The sequence below is a fragment of the Glycine soja genome, chromosome 8, assembly GCF_004193775.1.
Source record: "Glycine soja cultivar W05 chromosome 8, ASM419377v2, whole genome shotgun sequence".
Lineage (NCBI taxonomy): Eukaryota > Viridiplantae > Streptophyta > Magnoliopsida > Fabales > Fabaceae > Glycine > Glycine soja.
Window position 1 is genome coordinate 47,595,532 of NC_041009.1, and position 16,452 is coordinate 47,611,983.

Consider the following 16,452-nt stretch of genomic DNA (forward strand, 5'->3'; position numbering starts at 1 on the left):
TTAATTTTATCTAATTATAATCAAATATTTGATCTGTAAAAACAACAAATATTTGTATTTTTTATTAACCATTCTTATTCTTTCACAATAAAACTTAAGATACACTTTATCTAAAACAGGGATTATTCAATTTTTTTAACAAAAAAGAAGGGTTATGTACTGATTTTATAGTCATTCAATCATAACTTTTTACTTTTTATTATGTATAATAAATTTATTGATTTTTAAAATAATTCAAATAATAATTTATAATTAAATTATAATATAAAATTATTTTACTCTATCACTACATAGGCATTGAATTCCTGGAGTTTTGTTTTTTATTTAATTTAGACTTAAATATATTTTTCTCTTTGCAATTTAGTGATTTTTTATTTTTATTCCAATAAAAAAATTTATTTTATTTGTTATAAAATATTTTTTTAAGTGTTTTATAACATTTTTCCTTATTAAAGCATTTTTTTACTATTCAAAATGTTATCTAAAAAGGATGAAAAAATAAAACAAATACATATTAAAGAAAAAATAATTGTAAAACAAAAATAAAAAAATCGCTAAATTATAAGAGACAAAGTATATTATCTTCCATTTTTTTTTTTTTTTGAATGGGCAATTCATCATCCATAGATATATGGGGATTCGTAGTTAATATTTTTGTACCAAAAATAAAACTACTCTTTCAAAAATATGAAAGGTGTAGTATACGGAAACAGTTCGTTCTAGGGACTTTTCAATATGATTTTGACCGTACGAAACGTGCAACCTACAAAATAAACGTTGTTAATGAATTAAATGAAGAAAAAAAAAAGAAAAATTGTGAATTTAAGCTCGTCAAAAAAATTATATACTTTGAATTAATTAAATAAAAAAAATTAAGCAAAGAGTATAAAGTACGAAATGTGCAACTGAAAGAGTATACAAATTCTTACAATCACTTGGTGTTTTCATAATTTTTATCCTAATTTTTCTTATTTTTACCACATCATTAATTTATTTTAATGTAATAATATTTATTGCTGACCATCATCAATGGATGGAGGAATCAAAATTATAATTTTTTTTAAAAATGAGACTAAAATTTAAATTTTAAAATTACAAAGAAACTAAAATTGTGATTTAACCATAAAAAAATATAAGTTTATATACTTGCTACATCCGTGCTCACCAACTTTAGTTTGTATAACAGTACAAGGCTTAACCCATTGATTGCTTTTGTTAGCAAAATTCTTGCATTTTTTTTTTAATGGAGTGGATAGCTTATAGCCGTTACAAAATTATTGCATGTGAACATTTAAAAATCTCAAAACAAAAAATTAAGAATACTTGTGTCGTATTGTACTTCCACAAAACAATTTTTGTATTAAATATTTAGTTATAAGAAATCGGCTTCGTGGCAAATTAAAATCTTTGTTTGGAAGTAGAGAGGACATAGTGAAAAAAGAAGGAAAAAATATTAATTATTCCCTCTGTTTTGGCTAAACAAAAAAAAAAAAATTTTAAAACACAATAACACTTTTAGAAGTAGAGCATTGAAGTAGTCTCCTACAGTCCTATTTCTATCAATTCAGCCTACAATTATGAATTTTAGAATAATAAAATACTAAAATAAGTAACATTATTTTCAATTACTATCTTAAACTTTGAGGCAAGTTTGCATAGAAACAATTGTTTGTGTTATGCATAAAAAAATTGTTTCAGTGTTAATCAAGAATGAAAAGAAAATAAACTTGATATCATTTCAAGAATATAGAAAATGAGCATTCCCACTAAAACTGTTTATTATTATATTTTAATTTTAATAAGTTTTTAGTTTTTAAAAATATCACAGCTTCTATTTTATCTTTATAATTTTTTTATAAAAGGAATAACTCCTTTAAATACAGATAATAAAACCATAATAAGATTTCAACGTCCCAGATAATAATGTAATCATTAACTAGCTCAATGCCTTTTAATACATGTTGCATAAACTTAGATACATGTTGCATAAACTTAGAAAACTCTAAACAAAATGCGAGAGTATGTGATGTCTGAGTTAATTGAATGTTCAATTTCTACTTGACAACTCCACGTTATAAGCAATGGGAACCAAATGGTAACACATGGTTTTTCACACAAAAGAAAATCCCTTAGAAAATAAATGTTTTTTGTGTTTACAGAATTCACTTCATTGAATGCAAACACATGAAATTTTTAATTATTTAAGATGTATTTGAAATACGATTGCATCTAATTAAATCCAACTCACATAACTTTTTATTTATGCATTGTAATGTGTATTTTTTTGCCTATCCAACACACTCCTAATTACGCCACCATTGTCTATGCCAACATTCAATGTATAATAAAATGCATTTAGTCATGAATTAATCTTTAAAACACAAAAGGCACCATGAGCATCCTAAAACTAGAAATAAATCCTATCTCAATTGTGAAATGTTAAATAAAAAAAATTGTTGTCTACACTAAAATAGTGTCAACATATTTTTGCTCTCATTCATTTTTTAACCCCAACATTCATTTCTCCCCTGTAATGACGAAAAAGCTCACCCTCCTGTCTAGTCCTATATAGTTAGCTTCAACGTCCATAATGGCATCTTCATACTCACTTTCACCAGAAATTACTTTCTTCAAAACCTACAAATTTTACATCCACATCTACCAAACTTGTATCACGAAGTCGTTGTTATAGCGACATGGTATCACTAATAACAGGGCCTATCTTTAATTTCTCACGATAATCCTTCATTTTTGTCGTATACCTCTATCTCTAACAACTTTTTCTTGATAAACCTTAAATTAGTGAAACTCAACGCATTACTATCACATATGATCTTAAAAAATGCACGTAGTACACACTAAAAATTTGTAATGTGGTTAAAGTATTAACTTGTTTATTATACCTCTGACCATTTTAAGTTTTAGTGCATGTACGTGAAAGTTAAGTTTTAGTCCCTACACAATTTATTGTGATTGTTTATCATTGTCATAAAGTTTTTGTACAAGTTTTACACCAACAAAATAATTTATCTAATGTTAACAACAAGGACCAAAACTTAGTTTTTATGCATATATGTAGGGACTAAAACTTAAAACAGAGATGATCAAGTAAATAGTTTAACCTAATAATACCTAACAAGTTGTGTGTGCATATAGATTTTTCAAGCTCTTTTAACTTGTTCCAAAGTTCACCAATCATCCTACTAATATCCCTATCCCTGCTATGATGTAATTGCTAAAATATTGCATGTTCCTCAACAAAGAAGAAATTGTAGCCATTTTTGTTGGGTTTTGGGTGAGCATGGTCTCTCCTTTTTTTTTTTTTTTTTGAATTATTCCTATGATGACAACAAACACCCATTGAAACATTGACATTGTTGTTCTTAACCACAATATTTTAAAGTGATGTAGATGCACGCATTACATAGACTTGTGGAACCTCATAAAGTATGCCTCTAAACTTATGATAATTGTGAAATCTGAGCTAATTTGATAGACAATTTTGGTTAATAATGATAATAATTTCTTCACTTTATTATTTTTAATCAAATAATGAATAAATTAACATCTTTGCAATTTTTTATTAGCAAAAGTCAAAAGAATAATATTTCAAGCACTTTAGAGGAAATTGATGAAAAATCTGGAAGAAAAAGCATTGAAGGAATTGGATAGCTCGCTTAACGTGCAATCCAGACTCAACGCGCACTCTCGCTTATCGAACAAGTTCAGGCTTAGTGCATAGTTTCTATGCAACCCAGGCTTAGCGCGAGAAGGCCCACAAGGAAGCCCAGATGCGCACTTAGCGCGAGGTCAACATGAAAAGTAAACTACATTATGCCTATAAAGGAATATAAAGTAGAAAGAAAAAAAAATACCGAGTCTCATAGCTATCAAAAGCCTGAGCCTATCCCTTAGGGGAAACCCTATTCCTTAGTCATTCCTCATTTTCTTGCTATTAGGCATCCAGTCCCTTCTTCCATTAGTCTGTGAAGTGTAAAGTTTCTCGTAGCTATAAGAGGCTAAATTCCATTTTGTTGGGAACCTGGAGGCCAAACTCTTGTAATGTAATTCTTTCCTATTATCTATTTAATGCAATTCTATTTTTATGTTTTTCTCTGTGTTTTTCTGTTATTATAATCTGGTCACCCATATAATGTTTAGAGGGTAATGCATTGAAAAATGGTAATTTTATAAAGAACTGGGGAAGGAATCTAAATAAATTCATTGTTAGAAATAGATTGATATTTATTTTGTCCAAAAATTTTTGCATCTCTTATCTTAATGTGGTTTGTTATTTTATCTCTCCAAAGAAATTTGAGGGAAAATGATAAATAAACTAGGTGTTTCGTGCGGGAAACCAAAGATAGGATAATTTAATAGATGCGGGTGAAAACAAAAATTTCATTAATTAGAGAAAATCTACTACATTACACTATAAGTACTTTTGGTATACTAAGCCTCAAATATTATTGCATTCTGACTTCATCTTTTTACATTTAAACAATTATTTATTTTTCTTGTTATCTTTCTTCTTTTATTTTACCCCCAATTTTCACACTTAGAATTCATTTTTTCTTCTACTTCTTCTCATTGCTTAATAATTGAGTTTGTATCACTTAAGTACAATTGGTGCACTTGCCAACAAGTTAACAACTTACTAAAACAAAATCTGATACTCACTTTCAAACTTCTCATCTATCACCCCAACCACTAAAGATCTTGACAAAGACATTGGACAACAAACATTGCTACTCATTAACCAAACAATGATGTATATTCATAAAATTATCTTGTCTAGTAAAGGGACATATATGAGTGGCACTGACTATGAGTTAATATTGTAGAAAAAGAAACAGAAATCCCAACTGACACACAAAATATGTCAAATGAGCTTAAATCTTAAAAAACATGATTTACACTGTCATGTGCAAAGTCTCGATAATTTTATGTTGTACAAATTTGACATAAAGAAGACAAGATGATTCAAGAAAGAATAAATTATCATATAATTTGGTTAATCACATTCATTTGTTAACTTTGTTGATAACATATTTGGAGAGAGAGACACACACACACACTCAAATTGGTCTTAGATTGATCTTTTTCGTAGTCATGTTTACTCTACAATGAGAAAAATTGTAACTCCTAATGATTAAAACATACAACGAAAAAAATTATTATGACCTTGTATGCAATTGAATGAAACATTTGGGTGTCACATTCACGCCATACTTTCATAGTTTCCCCTTTTTCTTTATATGTGAACACAAACAATATTTGTTTGAGTTGAAGAAAGTAGTGATTTTAAGGCAATTTGGTAGCATTATCCCTTTACGGTTGAAAGATGGCTAAATGAATTCCTAAAAAAGATTGCAAAAATTGTGCTCCTTGAGAAGGAACTAGCTTAGTTGATTGATTTGGCAAGGCATTTGACTCAGTGCATTTCTCATTGTGCATATTAGAACATGCCTATATAACAATTCATCTTCAAACAACAAATTTCATTTAAGTACACCAACCCGAAGTTGTAAAAGACCATTGATTGACTTTAAAATAGTATATTTGTTCATAGTGGTAAAACAATGAAGAATAGTATTTTTGCACCAAGTAAGTAGGATATCATTGATTGACTTTAAAATGTATTATGCTGTTTTTATTTTAGCAACTACTTTTATTATTAAATTATATTTTATTCGTTAATATTAAAATAATTTATAAAATAAAATTAATTAATACTATTATATGAAATTATTAGTTTATTTAACGATAATTGTAAAAATTATTTTTTTAAAATTAATATTATTTGTTAAATTATAAGTTAATATTATTTACTAATATTAGTAAAAAATATTTTAATATTTTTGTTAAATAGATATGTAATGTATTTTAATGTTTTTATTTCAATTTAAGTCATTTTCATTTTTTTTAATTTAAAAAAATTTAATAATCATTAGCATTGGTAAAAAATATAAAAAATATATTAAATAAAATAATATAAAAAATTGTAGAAATATTAAATAAAATCATATAAAAAATAAAAAATATTAAATAAAAATATAAAAGATAACATAAATTAATTTATTAAATAATCAAAATAAAAAATTATTTACAATTTTTAAAAATACATGAAAAAAAGTTAAAGTCCTAAAATAATTTATAACTTCAATAAAAAAATTTCATTTACCACTTTAATATCATGTTTTTAAGAAAATAAAAAATTAAAGTCATAAATTTTTGTATGACGTCAGTGTAAATAATTTTTTTTATAAATATTATAATTTTCAATTTAAAAGTAATAAATTATTTACAAAAGTTATCTCTTTCATGATATTAATTTAAATTTTAGCCACGGGCAATAAATTTTTTTAAAGATTGCCCCTAATTGATGGGTTTGCCGCATTCATTGGCTTTCTTTTGTGTCCGGAACCATCACCTCACTACATTTTAGGCATGAATGATATAACATTTGAAGAAAAAATTCATTAATACAAAAAACACTGTAGCTGATAGCACTAAATAATATTATCATAGCAGAATAGGAAAAAAATCATATAATTATAAAATAAAAAGTAATTAGATTAAAAAAATATTTTGTTTAATAATAATAATAATAATTTACACAAAATAATACGAAAAATCGTTTAAAGTGAAAGGTAAAAAAAATATTCTTTTAATATTTTTAAAAGGATACGTGATTTGTATAAAATTTATTTGTTTGGAGAATAAATTGAATTAATTTAACATAAAAAATTGAATTAATTTACACATAAGAAATATTATTGTAAATATAAGAATTAGTACCTAGTTGTATGTCAAGGTACTCATCAACCTATCCAATACAATTGTAACCCAATAAAAAAAATCTTATGCTTAACATACTTAGAAAAATAGAAAGACTGTCAAATTGTTTAACGATGTCGGATCATTAAATTGTACAAAGCACGTGTGCGGATAAATTATTAAATGAAAGTGATGGTACAATCCAAGGTAGATATTTATCGTTTCCTATTTTATATTACGAGGACGAGGATTGGTGAATTCACTCCAACCAAGAGTAATTCTTAATTCTTTTTTCTCATTTATTTTTCAAAAATTTAACGATGGTAATTAATTATTAATTTTTTTAAAAATTAATAATTAAAATAATAAATACTCTTAAAGTAAATTAATCTCTTCTTTTATATTATATATATAAATGTAAATGTAGATGTAGATTTTTTATAATTAACAATCATTTAATGTGAATGTCCACTGAGTATATTGAATTTGTGAAAAAAAATATAAATTTGATTCCAGCAAAATATAATCTTAAGAAGAAATCATAAATTTTAAATGTGACTAACCTTATAAACTAAAATCAATACCATTGCCGACAAAAAACCTAAGTTTGTGAGATACTCGGTGGAGTGTGAACCGAGGAGACACATGCCTTAATTATAGTCTTTTTGACCAATAAAAAAAATTTGTTTTTCATCTTCCGTTTCTTTCATTCTATTTATTTATTGGATTGGATTTTTCTATTTTTAATTTTTCTTTCCATTTTTAATCTGCTAGCTATCATTCACTTTCCTCATCCATCCATCCATCCACGAACCCTAACCCTAATCCTCCATCATCGATTCGATTCTCTTGCTCTTTGTTATTTCCTTCTTTGGTGAACAAAGCAAAACAATTGCATCGATGAATCGGGCGTCGCAGCTTTCGTGATAATGATCTTGGCGCTGCGAATCGATTGCATGGGTTTGGAGAATGTCGGAGCTTCGTAGTGGACCGCGACGACGTCGTGCTCCGATTGCTCGTAAAAGCTCTGAACCACCGTCTCCGGCGGGGAGATACGTCAAGACTCGCGCTGCAGTCGCCAGGGAGGCAGCAGCGGCAGCGGAGAGGCCAAGAACTCGTTTGGCGGCCAAAAAAGAGGAGAAGCCCCTTACAGTAATATCCGATCACACTAAGAAAGACGACGCCGCCATGGCCGACGAGAGCGGTGGCTTGAGTGCAAACAAGGGTGTTGCACAAGAAGATGACACCAACGCAGCTCCTTTTCCGGAGAGGGTATTGTTTTCTTTTATTATCTTTTAATTGTTATATTGTGCTTAATGAGTAATATGTCAAGGTGCTTATTGTTTATTGATTTGTTAATAAAAAGGTTCAAGTAGGAGGCTCACCTGTCTACAAAGTAGAGAGGAAGCTGGGCAAAGGTGGCTTTGGACAGGTTTTTGTTGGCCGACGAGTCACTGGTGGTAACGACCGGAGCACTGGTGCTGGTGCCACTGAGGTAAAAGCTTCTCTTGTTACCTCACTGTTTGAACAATTTTCTACGGCATTGACTGATTCTTTCGTGTTTCAGGTGGCTTTGAAATTTGAGCACAGGAACAGCAAAGGCTGTAACTATGGCCCTCCTTACGAGTGGCAAGTGTACAAGTAGGTGCTTTGTTTATGTTGCAAGAGATATGTGTCGACGATTGCTTTCGGTTATGCACAAGATTTGTGTTTAAGTGAAATTGCCTGAGTTTTTTTATTTATTTAATGTTTTGTTTTGTGAAAAGCACCCTTGGTGGCAGTCATGGAATACCTAAAGTACACTACAAAGGGAGACAAGGGGAATATTATGTGATGGTATGACCTACACAACAACCATTTTATTTTCTCGTCACCAACTTTACTATAGAACATTTTTATTTGGGTACGTATGCAGGTGATGGACATGCTTGGTCCAAGCTTGTGGGATGTTTGGAATTCCTCAAGCCAGACGTGAGTATAAGCTAACCCTTTTTATTGTATCTGCTGTGTGGTTTATAGGCCTTTTGTTTCAAAATAAGAGCGATTATAATTGATTTTGTGTTTATAGGCTTTTTTATAAATGTTTATATAGAAGTGAGGTGACTCCTTTTTAGCTTCATTTTCTTCCACATGTATACATAACTGAATTAACTAAAAGATTGGAGAAAAAGAAGTTGGAGATGCAATAGTTGTAGTTGGTTAGTAGTATTACATGCTTCATGGTGTCATCTTTTGGTTTTCTTTTCCTTAATTTGGTTTTGGTCTGAGCTTAATTTTCCTTCCTTTCTACAATGACTAATTTGTTCCTTGTTTTTCTTTGAAAATCTGTTATTGCTTGTCCTTTGAATGTGTAGGATGACTGCGGAAATGGTTGCATGTATTGCAGTCGAGTCCCTGTCGATCCTGGAGAAGATGCATGCAAGAGGGTATGTTGTTGGTAAAAGATTTTTTTTTTTATATTTAACTTTTTCCTTTTTTATTTGTTTGCCTTTGCCATAATCTGAGTGTTTTAATGTTTGATTTGAATTTATTGTTTTCCTAACATGATATTTCTATTGTTCATTACAGCTATGTGCATGGAGATGTAAAACCAGAGAACTTTTTACTTGGTCAACCTTCTACACCACAAGAAAAGAAATTGTTTCTTGTAGACCTTGGATTAGGTTAGTAGTTGCAATTCAAGGATGATGCATTTCATTCGTATTTACACTCTCCTTTTTGACCTTTCTCATATAAGCACGTATTTTGCAGCAACAAAGTGGAGAGACACCTCCAGTGGGCAGCATGTTGAATATGATCAACGTCCTGATATGTTTAGGTTACCTTTTTTCTTTCCTTTTGATTTTTCTCTTAAATTCTACTTGTTTCTATTATTATGGTTTTTGTTGTTTTATGTTCATGGTTATCATTTATCCATCTGCTTCAGTCTTATATTTTTAATTTTTGCAGAGGGACTGTTCGATATGCCAGTGTTCATGCTCATTTGGGAAGAACTGCTAGTAGAAGGGATGATCTTGAATCTCTTGCATATACACTCATCTTCCTTCATAAAGGCAGGTTACCCTGGCAAGGTTATCAGGTATATCCATTTATTTATTTTATATTCTCACCAAGTACTTCCTCCATTGTGAAATAAATGTTTTAACAATTATTTTTTGTTCCAAATTATCTGTTGTTTTACAATACCAAGAAAACATTTATTACCTTTCTCTAACTTTGTCCTCCCAAGAAAACGTTTATTACCTTTCTCTAACTTTGTCCTCCCAAGAAAACGTTTATTACCTTTCTCCAACTTTGTCCTCCCTCTAACAATAACTATTTTTTGCTCGAGAGATAAGGTATTAATAACATATACTCCCAAGAAACGGTTAATTCAGGATGTGTTTGGAGAATTTATTTATCTAGAACTTGGGAATTTCATAATTCTTTTGCAACACCATATAACAACACCTATTTCAGAATGGTGAGTACTACATGTGGTGATAGAGTTTTTCTACATATTCTGTTTTAATCTGATTTTACCTTCTTTTTAGGGTGATCATAAATCCTTCCTTGTTTGCAAAAAGAAGATGGGAACATCTCCTGAGATGCTATGCTGTTTTTGCCCTGCTCCTTTTAGGCAGTTCCTTGAGATTGTAGTGAACATGAAGTTTGATGAAGAACCTAACTATTCCAGGCTAATATCTTTGTTTGATGGTATGCTTGGACCGAATCCTGCATTGAGGCCAATTAACACTGAAGGTGCTCAAAAGGTAATGTCTATCGTGTGATTTTAGAGTATCAGTTTTTCTGAATGATCAAGTCTTCTATATTTAGTATATATAGAAACTGCACAGAAACAAGTTGGGGGAATTTTTCCCCATTTACAAACAGGATGTTGTCTTAGTCCTTAAACTGCATGCTCTATTTTAGTAAAGTTAATTATGTACAATAGTTACATTAAACATGACAAGTGTATGCCGCACTGCACTACCACACACAAATTCTATCAGAAAACCATACAGCTTAATGGGCTTAGGCTGAAGTTTCAGTAATCTTACCCACTGACAACTGTACTGTACACTGCACAAATCATGTTAGAAAATGGCTGCAAGGCTTAGTGGGGCTATGCTGAAGTTGCAGTGTTATAGGGTTTTAGGTATCGAGAGAAGAAAAAGCCATAAAAGAGACTTAATACTCTGCAATGATATTGATTTGATATGTGTTAAATCTGTGATACAAAATATAAATTTACACTAATGCTGGATCATAATCTTAATTAAATTAAGGAAAACTCATGAAATACTGTTAATATGAAAACAAATCTTGGGGATATTAAGAAAACATTGGAACTAAGAGATAATCTAAGAATTAAGATACTCTAAATTACTGGAAGATAGCATTGGATGTATTTCATATAATGTATCACTCACCATACGGAACTACAGTAACATGAGAAATTGCTCTTATCTTTTGGCACTATTTTTATTTCATGGTTTGGGTCTTTGTGTTCATGGTGTGATCCCTTGTTCCCTCAAACAATTTACCAGGTCGGGCAGAAGAGGGGTAGATTGAATATTGAGGAAGAGGATGATTCACAGCCCAAAAAGAAGGTTCGTTTGGGGGTTCCTGCTACACAATGGATTTCAGTTTACAATGCAAGACTGCCAATGAAGCAAAGGTAGAGCTGCAGTCTCTTTTTGTTGCAGCTTCCTTTAATTGAGCAATTGGATATCTGAGATCATTCTTTTTTAATGCACTTTTGTATTATATTATTGTTAAAAATTGTTTTCAAATCAAAGAAATGTTTGCTTGTCTCTTACTTCTTGTAATATAATAAAATACGTTTCTTTGATTTGAAAAACAATTTTAATGCACTGTTGAAATTGCTTAATGCTTTGATTAAGCAATTTCAACAGTATTTGCCAAAAGATAAGTAATTTCAACAGTCTGATTATGGAAGTATAATGTGGTAGTGTAAATGTTGAGATTGCTGCAGTTTTTGTGATTTTTCATAATTCATAGATGCAATAGACTAGATGCTGCAATACCGGTAGTGGCAATGTTTATTTTGCTCGACTCAGGAAGCAATAACAGTGAATCTAGTTATTTTACAAAGAATGCAGTGCTTGTATTCTGCATGAATAAAGTTACAGTTTTACCTTCAAGGCAAAAGTTTCTACTGCTTGATTATTTTGTTATGACTGTGTCTTATGGCTTCTGAATTGATTGTAATTAGGTACCATTACAATGTAGCGGACGCAAGATTAGCACAACATGTGGAGAGAGGGATTGCTGATGGCCTTCTGATTAGTTGTGTGGCTTCTTGTTCCAATCTCTGGGCCCTTATTATGGATGCAGGAACTGGCTTTTCAAGTCAAGTTTATAAGTTGTCTCCATTTTTCTTACACAAGGTGAAATTATATGATTTATGTAAATCAGTACATGTCATATAATTAGCTATCTGTTTTCATATGATGAATCTTGCCTGTGATTCTGTTTCTTTTCAGGAATGGATCATGGAACAGTGGGAGAAGAACTATTACATTACTTCTATTGCAGGGGCTAATAATGGGAGCTCTCTCGTGGTGATGTCAAAAGGTTTGTTTTTTAAAAATGAACTAGTTTTGGAATTTGGTCTTTATTGCTGCAATTTTACTTTTTATACTTGGTGTTTTGGTCATGTTTTGGGTTTATCTACATCAATAAATTTTTGGTTTTAGTGTCAAGCTCCCCTCAATATATAGCCCAGTAATCTGTGATGAGGGCATGCCTTAACTCTTAACAGTTCCAAAACCCCTCAAAAAGGGCCTAACCTTTGTGGGTTAATGCACCTCCTGTTGCCGATTTCATGATTTTCCACTCAAAAAATGGGAAAAGGGGGAAAAGTAACTTTATGTCTTAGCTTTCTTTTAACTATCATGCTTTCTGTAGGATCCACAGAAACTGAAGCAAAGGTGATTATAATATAAGAAGCATTCCAAATGTTGAAGCACATTTTTATTGGTTGGATAGACTTGGTGAATTTTATGGAGTTCATTTAATTTGTTGTGTATTTTTTATTTGGAATAATTACAAATGAACATTGTGTAAATGGGTTTTTAAATGATCTTCACACTTGTACAAGTTTGGTGAAGAGGTTGTATGTCGTTTCTCCACATGCATAGGGGTTTTGTCTGTTTGAATTCAATTGATACAAGAGTGGACATATTGTTGTCTACTTTTTGGTCTGGGTTAGATTGGGATTTTCTGAAGGGTTGGAAGGATGTGCTGGGTAAAGGGGTGCTATTGGTGAGTAGTGAGAGCGGAGAGGTAACAGTTGACCTATATTTATGCTGTACGTACAACTAATTACAAATTTACAATTAGTAGAAGTTGTAAACTAATTCATTCGTATATGAGTGGGAGAGGGAGGCAGTAGCCTTTGGATTCTAAAGGCACAAACACCACCTTTAAGTATTGTGTTTTTACTGTTATTTTAGGTGAGCTATTTTTAGTGTTTTTCTTTGGACCAAGATATGAATTTCTGCAGATCTCTACATACAAGCATTCTGCTGTTGCTAACTCTGATTTTTGGTGACTTGTGGTCTAATTTATGCAGGCACACAGTATACACAACAATCATACAAAGTAAGTGACTCATTCCCATTCAAATGGATAAACAAGAAGTGGAGAGAAGGTTTTCATGTGACTTCAATGGCTACTGCTGGAAGTCGTTGGGGTGTTGTTATGTCACGAAATGCTGGATTCAGTGATCAGGTTTGCTTTATATTTTTAGATTGAATTGGTTAATTTTCATCAGGTAAAATTAGGGCTGAAAGATCTGTATCTGATAACTCATCTCATGTTGAGTTTAAAATGTGGGCATGTTTTTTATGACAGCTTGCTTGAATTTTTCTTTGGAAATTAAATGATTTAAGTTACTTATTGTTCATATACAGTTGTTTTTTTCTAATGATTATGTGCAAAAGATCTATATGTCTTTTGGGTTGAAACAGTCCGTACTTCAATTATTGACTCTGCCACTAGACCTAATCCTTGCTCTCATTATCCATCTTTTAAATGTAGGTTGTTGAACTTGATTTTCTCTATCCTAGTGAGGGAATCCACAGACGATGGGATAATGGTTATAGGATTACAGCAACGGCTGCTACATGGGATCAATCTGCTCTTATACTTAGCATTCCTAGGCGCAGGCCAGGAGATGAAACCCAGGAAACTCTGCGTACATCTCAATTTCCAAGCACACATGTTAAGGTAAGTTTTGATTAATGAAGTACTTGATTTTGTAAAGTCAATACCGAGACTGATATCTTCATTTTGGTTCTGTTTATGTTCAGGAAAAATGGTCAAAAAACCTTTACCTTGCTTGTTTGTGCTATGGGCGCACAGTATGCTAATTTCCTTCACAGGTCAACGTATTGTGTCTGAAATTTATATATTTTGTAATGGCCCAATCAAGTATAACATAGCAGAGAATTGTTGTATCTTAGTATTATTCTCTCTCCCCTCCCATTCTATTACAAGTTCCTTGGGGGTGGGGGATGTGGCAGTTAATGTATACAGCTTGGCTTTATATGTTACTCCATTATGTATTATATGTAGGTTTTATCATTTTTTTTTTTGTCTGATTTTCAAGATTGTTTCCGTGACTAGTCTAATAAAAACATTGTATGGATAGTTTTCCTTGTGAATAAAGAGTCCAATAGTTTTAATTTTCCTCAGGCATGGCACACTTGTTTACCGTGAAATGCTTTTCTTTGTACGTTATACATGGAGGGCATTTTCTTTGTAAAAATATATCGCGTAGGTCTCGAGAATGACTGTTTTCAAGTTAAATATGAAGTTTTGCAAATTTAATTTTGCAGTAAAGTGATGTTCGGCTATTTAGTAGAAACGTTATCTAATACCAAAGTTATCCAAAATTGTTTTAGCTCAAATAATTTTTGATTCAGAAATAATTCCTTATAATTAAATGTGCCAATATTAACTTAAAACTAGGTTACTTTATCTGCCGACCTCGTTCTGTTGATCTGAAAGGAAATGTTTACATCAAATGACGGTAAGAAAAAGCAGACATCTAATAAACCAGATAGGAAGTTAGCATGTATAAATAGTAACCCATCGAGTGTTTAGGTTTTTTTGAAACAAGTAACCTTTACAACAATAAAACCAAGAACCTCATTCCGTTGAAAGGCTATCACTTCCTTCTAATCTCCATTTAAAAGCTGAAGTAAAGTCAAACCATTGAAAATTCCACTTACAAGTGTACCGAATCCACTATTTCATAAATTCGATTCTTATAAAGTAATTTCTTTTTCTCAAAAAATCGAGCATGTAATCTTCATTAATGAAAAAATTAATTAATATCTATAACTTATACAAGCGAGTTATAAGACAAACTTTACTTGCTTAAAAAAAAAACGACAAACTTTATTGTTTCTTGAGCAATGTTTTCCTCTCTTTCATGCTCTTCTTATATATGAAAAAAAAAATACTAATGGAGAACTCTAGTATAAGAGATAAAAGCTATGATTATAGGATACATCTACACATGTAAGTCCCACAAGATTCACAAGTTTTTTTCTTTTCTTCTCTTATTGGATTCCTCCGTTAACTAGAAAGGAGTCCAACTCCTTATATATTGCTCAACGAAGTATCAAGTTCTTATGAATCTTTTCACATTTTATGTGTACTTAGAGATAAAAATAAGGCAAATCATAAAACAGGAACCTTGGCCAAATTTACATGAGAATTGGGTTAGGTCAATTTTTTTTCAAAATAATAAATGAAGCTTGGGCTTTTATAAAAACTTATTTGATTAAAAAATGTTAGACTTTAGGTTCTTTAAAAGATAAGTCTTTTGGAATAATCTGACAAATTAATATAAGTAAATATAAATAATATTTTTTATTAAAATTATTATATTAAATTTGTGACCAAAATGGACAATGTCGACCTTAGTGTCTTTTTAATTCAACAGATACACACACGGAAACAGTCCGTGAGTTGCAACCCTAGCTTTTCCTTTTCCGTTCGTATCGATTGAAGGTAAGGAGGGTCTTGTCATCGTTATTTCAATTTTGTTGTTTTACGGATCTTCCAATCCAATGTCTGGGGAATCCGTAACCTAATGTGATTGATTGTTTGTGTCTGGCTATTGTAATCAGAATTAGGATCCAATAGATGGCATTTTGGGGGACGCGGGTGATGGAGATTGTGAAGAAGCATGATTCTGGAGGACTAGTTTGGAAGAGAATAAAACTCACAACCACCCGAAAAGCCAACGCTAAGAAGCGTCTTCTCCGCGTTTGGCAGAATGAAGCTGTCCTGAAGGCATGTGTTGCTCAAGTTCCATCTGCCACCACCACTACCGCCACCACCGCCGCCACCACCAGTACCAGTACCAGTACCTAGCTAAGTTCATGGCCATCTCAATTTAAATACATTACTTGCAGGTGAAACTTTGTAAGAATCAGCTTCTGGAATTATATTAATTTGTAATGTGATTTTTTGGGCTATTTTTAAGACTGAAAATTTTAAATTCAATAGAAATTAGGTCATGCTCTTCAACGAGTGACTCACGGGTTTGATTGATTGATTACTCGTGTTTTTTAAATATTGTTCATAGTTATAAGTTCGACCAATCCTATCAATCTAAATGTATTCTCATCATTCACAACGCACACCTAA

The 16,452-nt window shown here is 31.1% G+C and overlaps 2 protein-coding genes across 2 annotated transcripts; both read left to right on the forward strand.

Annotated features, from left to right (window-relative positions):
* Positions 1 to 7,419: 7,419 nt before the first annotated feature.
* Positions 7,420 to 14,483, forward strand: LOC114423808 (casein kinase 1-like protein HD16). Its single transcript, XM_028390705.1, has 16 exons — positions 7,420 to 8,052; positions 8,147 to 8,275; positions 8,348 to 8,421; positions 8,547 to 8,616; positions 8,696 to 8,751; positions 9,135 to 9,206; positions 9,349 to 9,443; positions 9,532 to 9,598; positions 9,730 to 9,859; positions 10,314 to 10,532; positions 11,310 to 11,440; positions 11,999 to 12,173; positions 12,270 to 12,360; positions 13,361 to 13,518; positions 13,828 to 14,016; positions 14,100 to 14,483. Exons 1-16 carry the CDS (start codon positions 7,750 to 7,752, stop codon positions 14,157 to 14,159), a joined length of 2,019 nt encoding a protein of 672 aa, XP_028246506.1. The 5' UTR covers positions 7,420 to 7,749; the 3' UTR covers positions 14,160 to 14,483.
* Positions 14,484 to 15,715: 1,232 nt separating this feature from the next.
* Positions 15,716 to 16,406, forward strand: LOC114423809. The gene is made up of 2 exons (XM_028390706.1): positions 15,716 to 15,810; positions 15,930 to 16,406. Exon 2 carries the CDS (start codon positions 15,946 to 15,948, stop codon positions 16,174 to 16,176), a length of 231 nt encoding a protein of 76 aa, XP_028246507.1. The 5' UTR covers positions 15,716 to 15,810; positions 15,930 to 15,945; the 3' UTR covers positions 16,177 to 16,406.
* Positions 16,407 to 16,452: the final 46 nt, after the last annotated feature.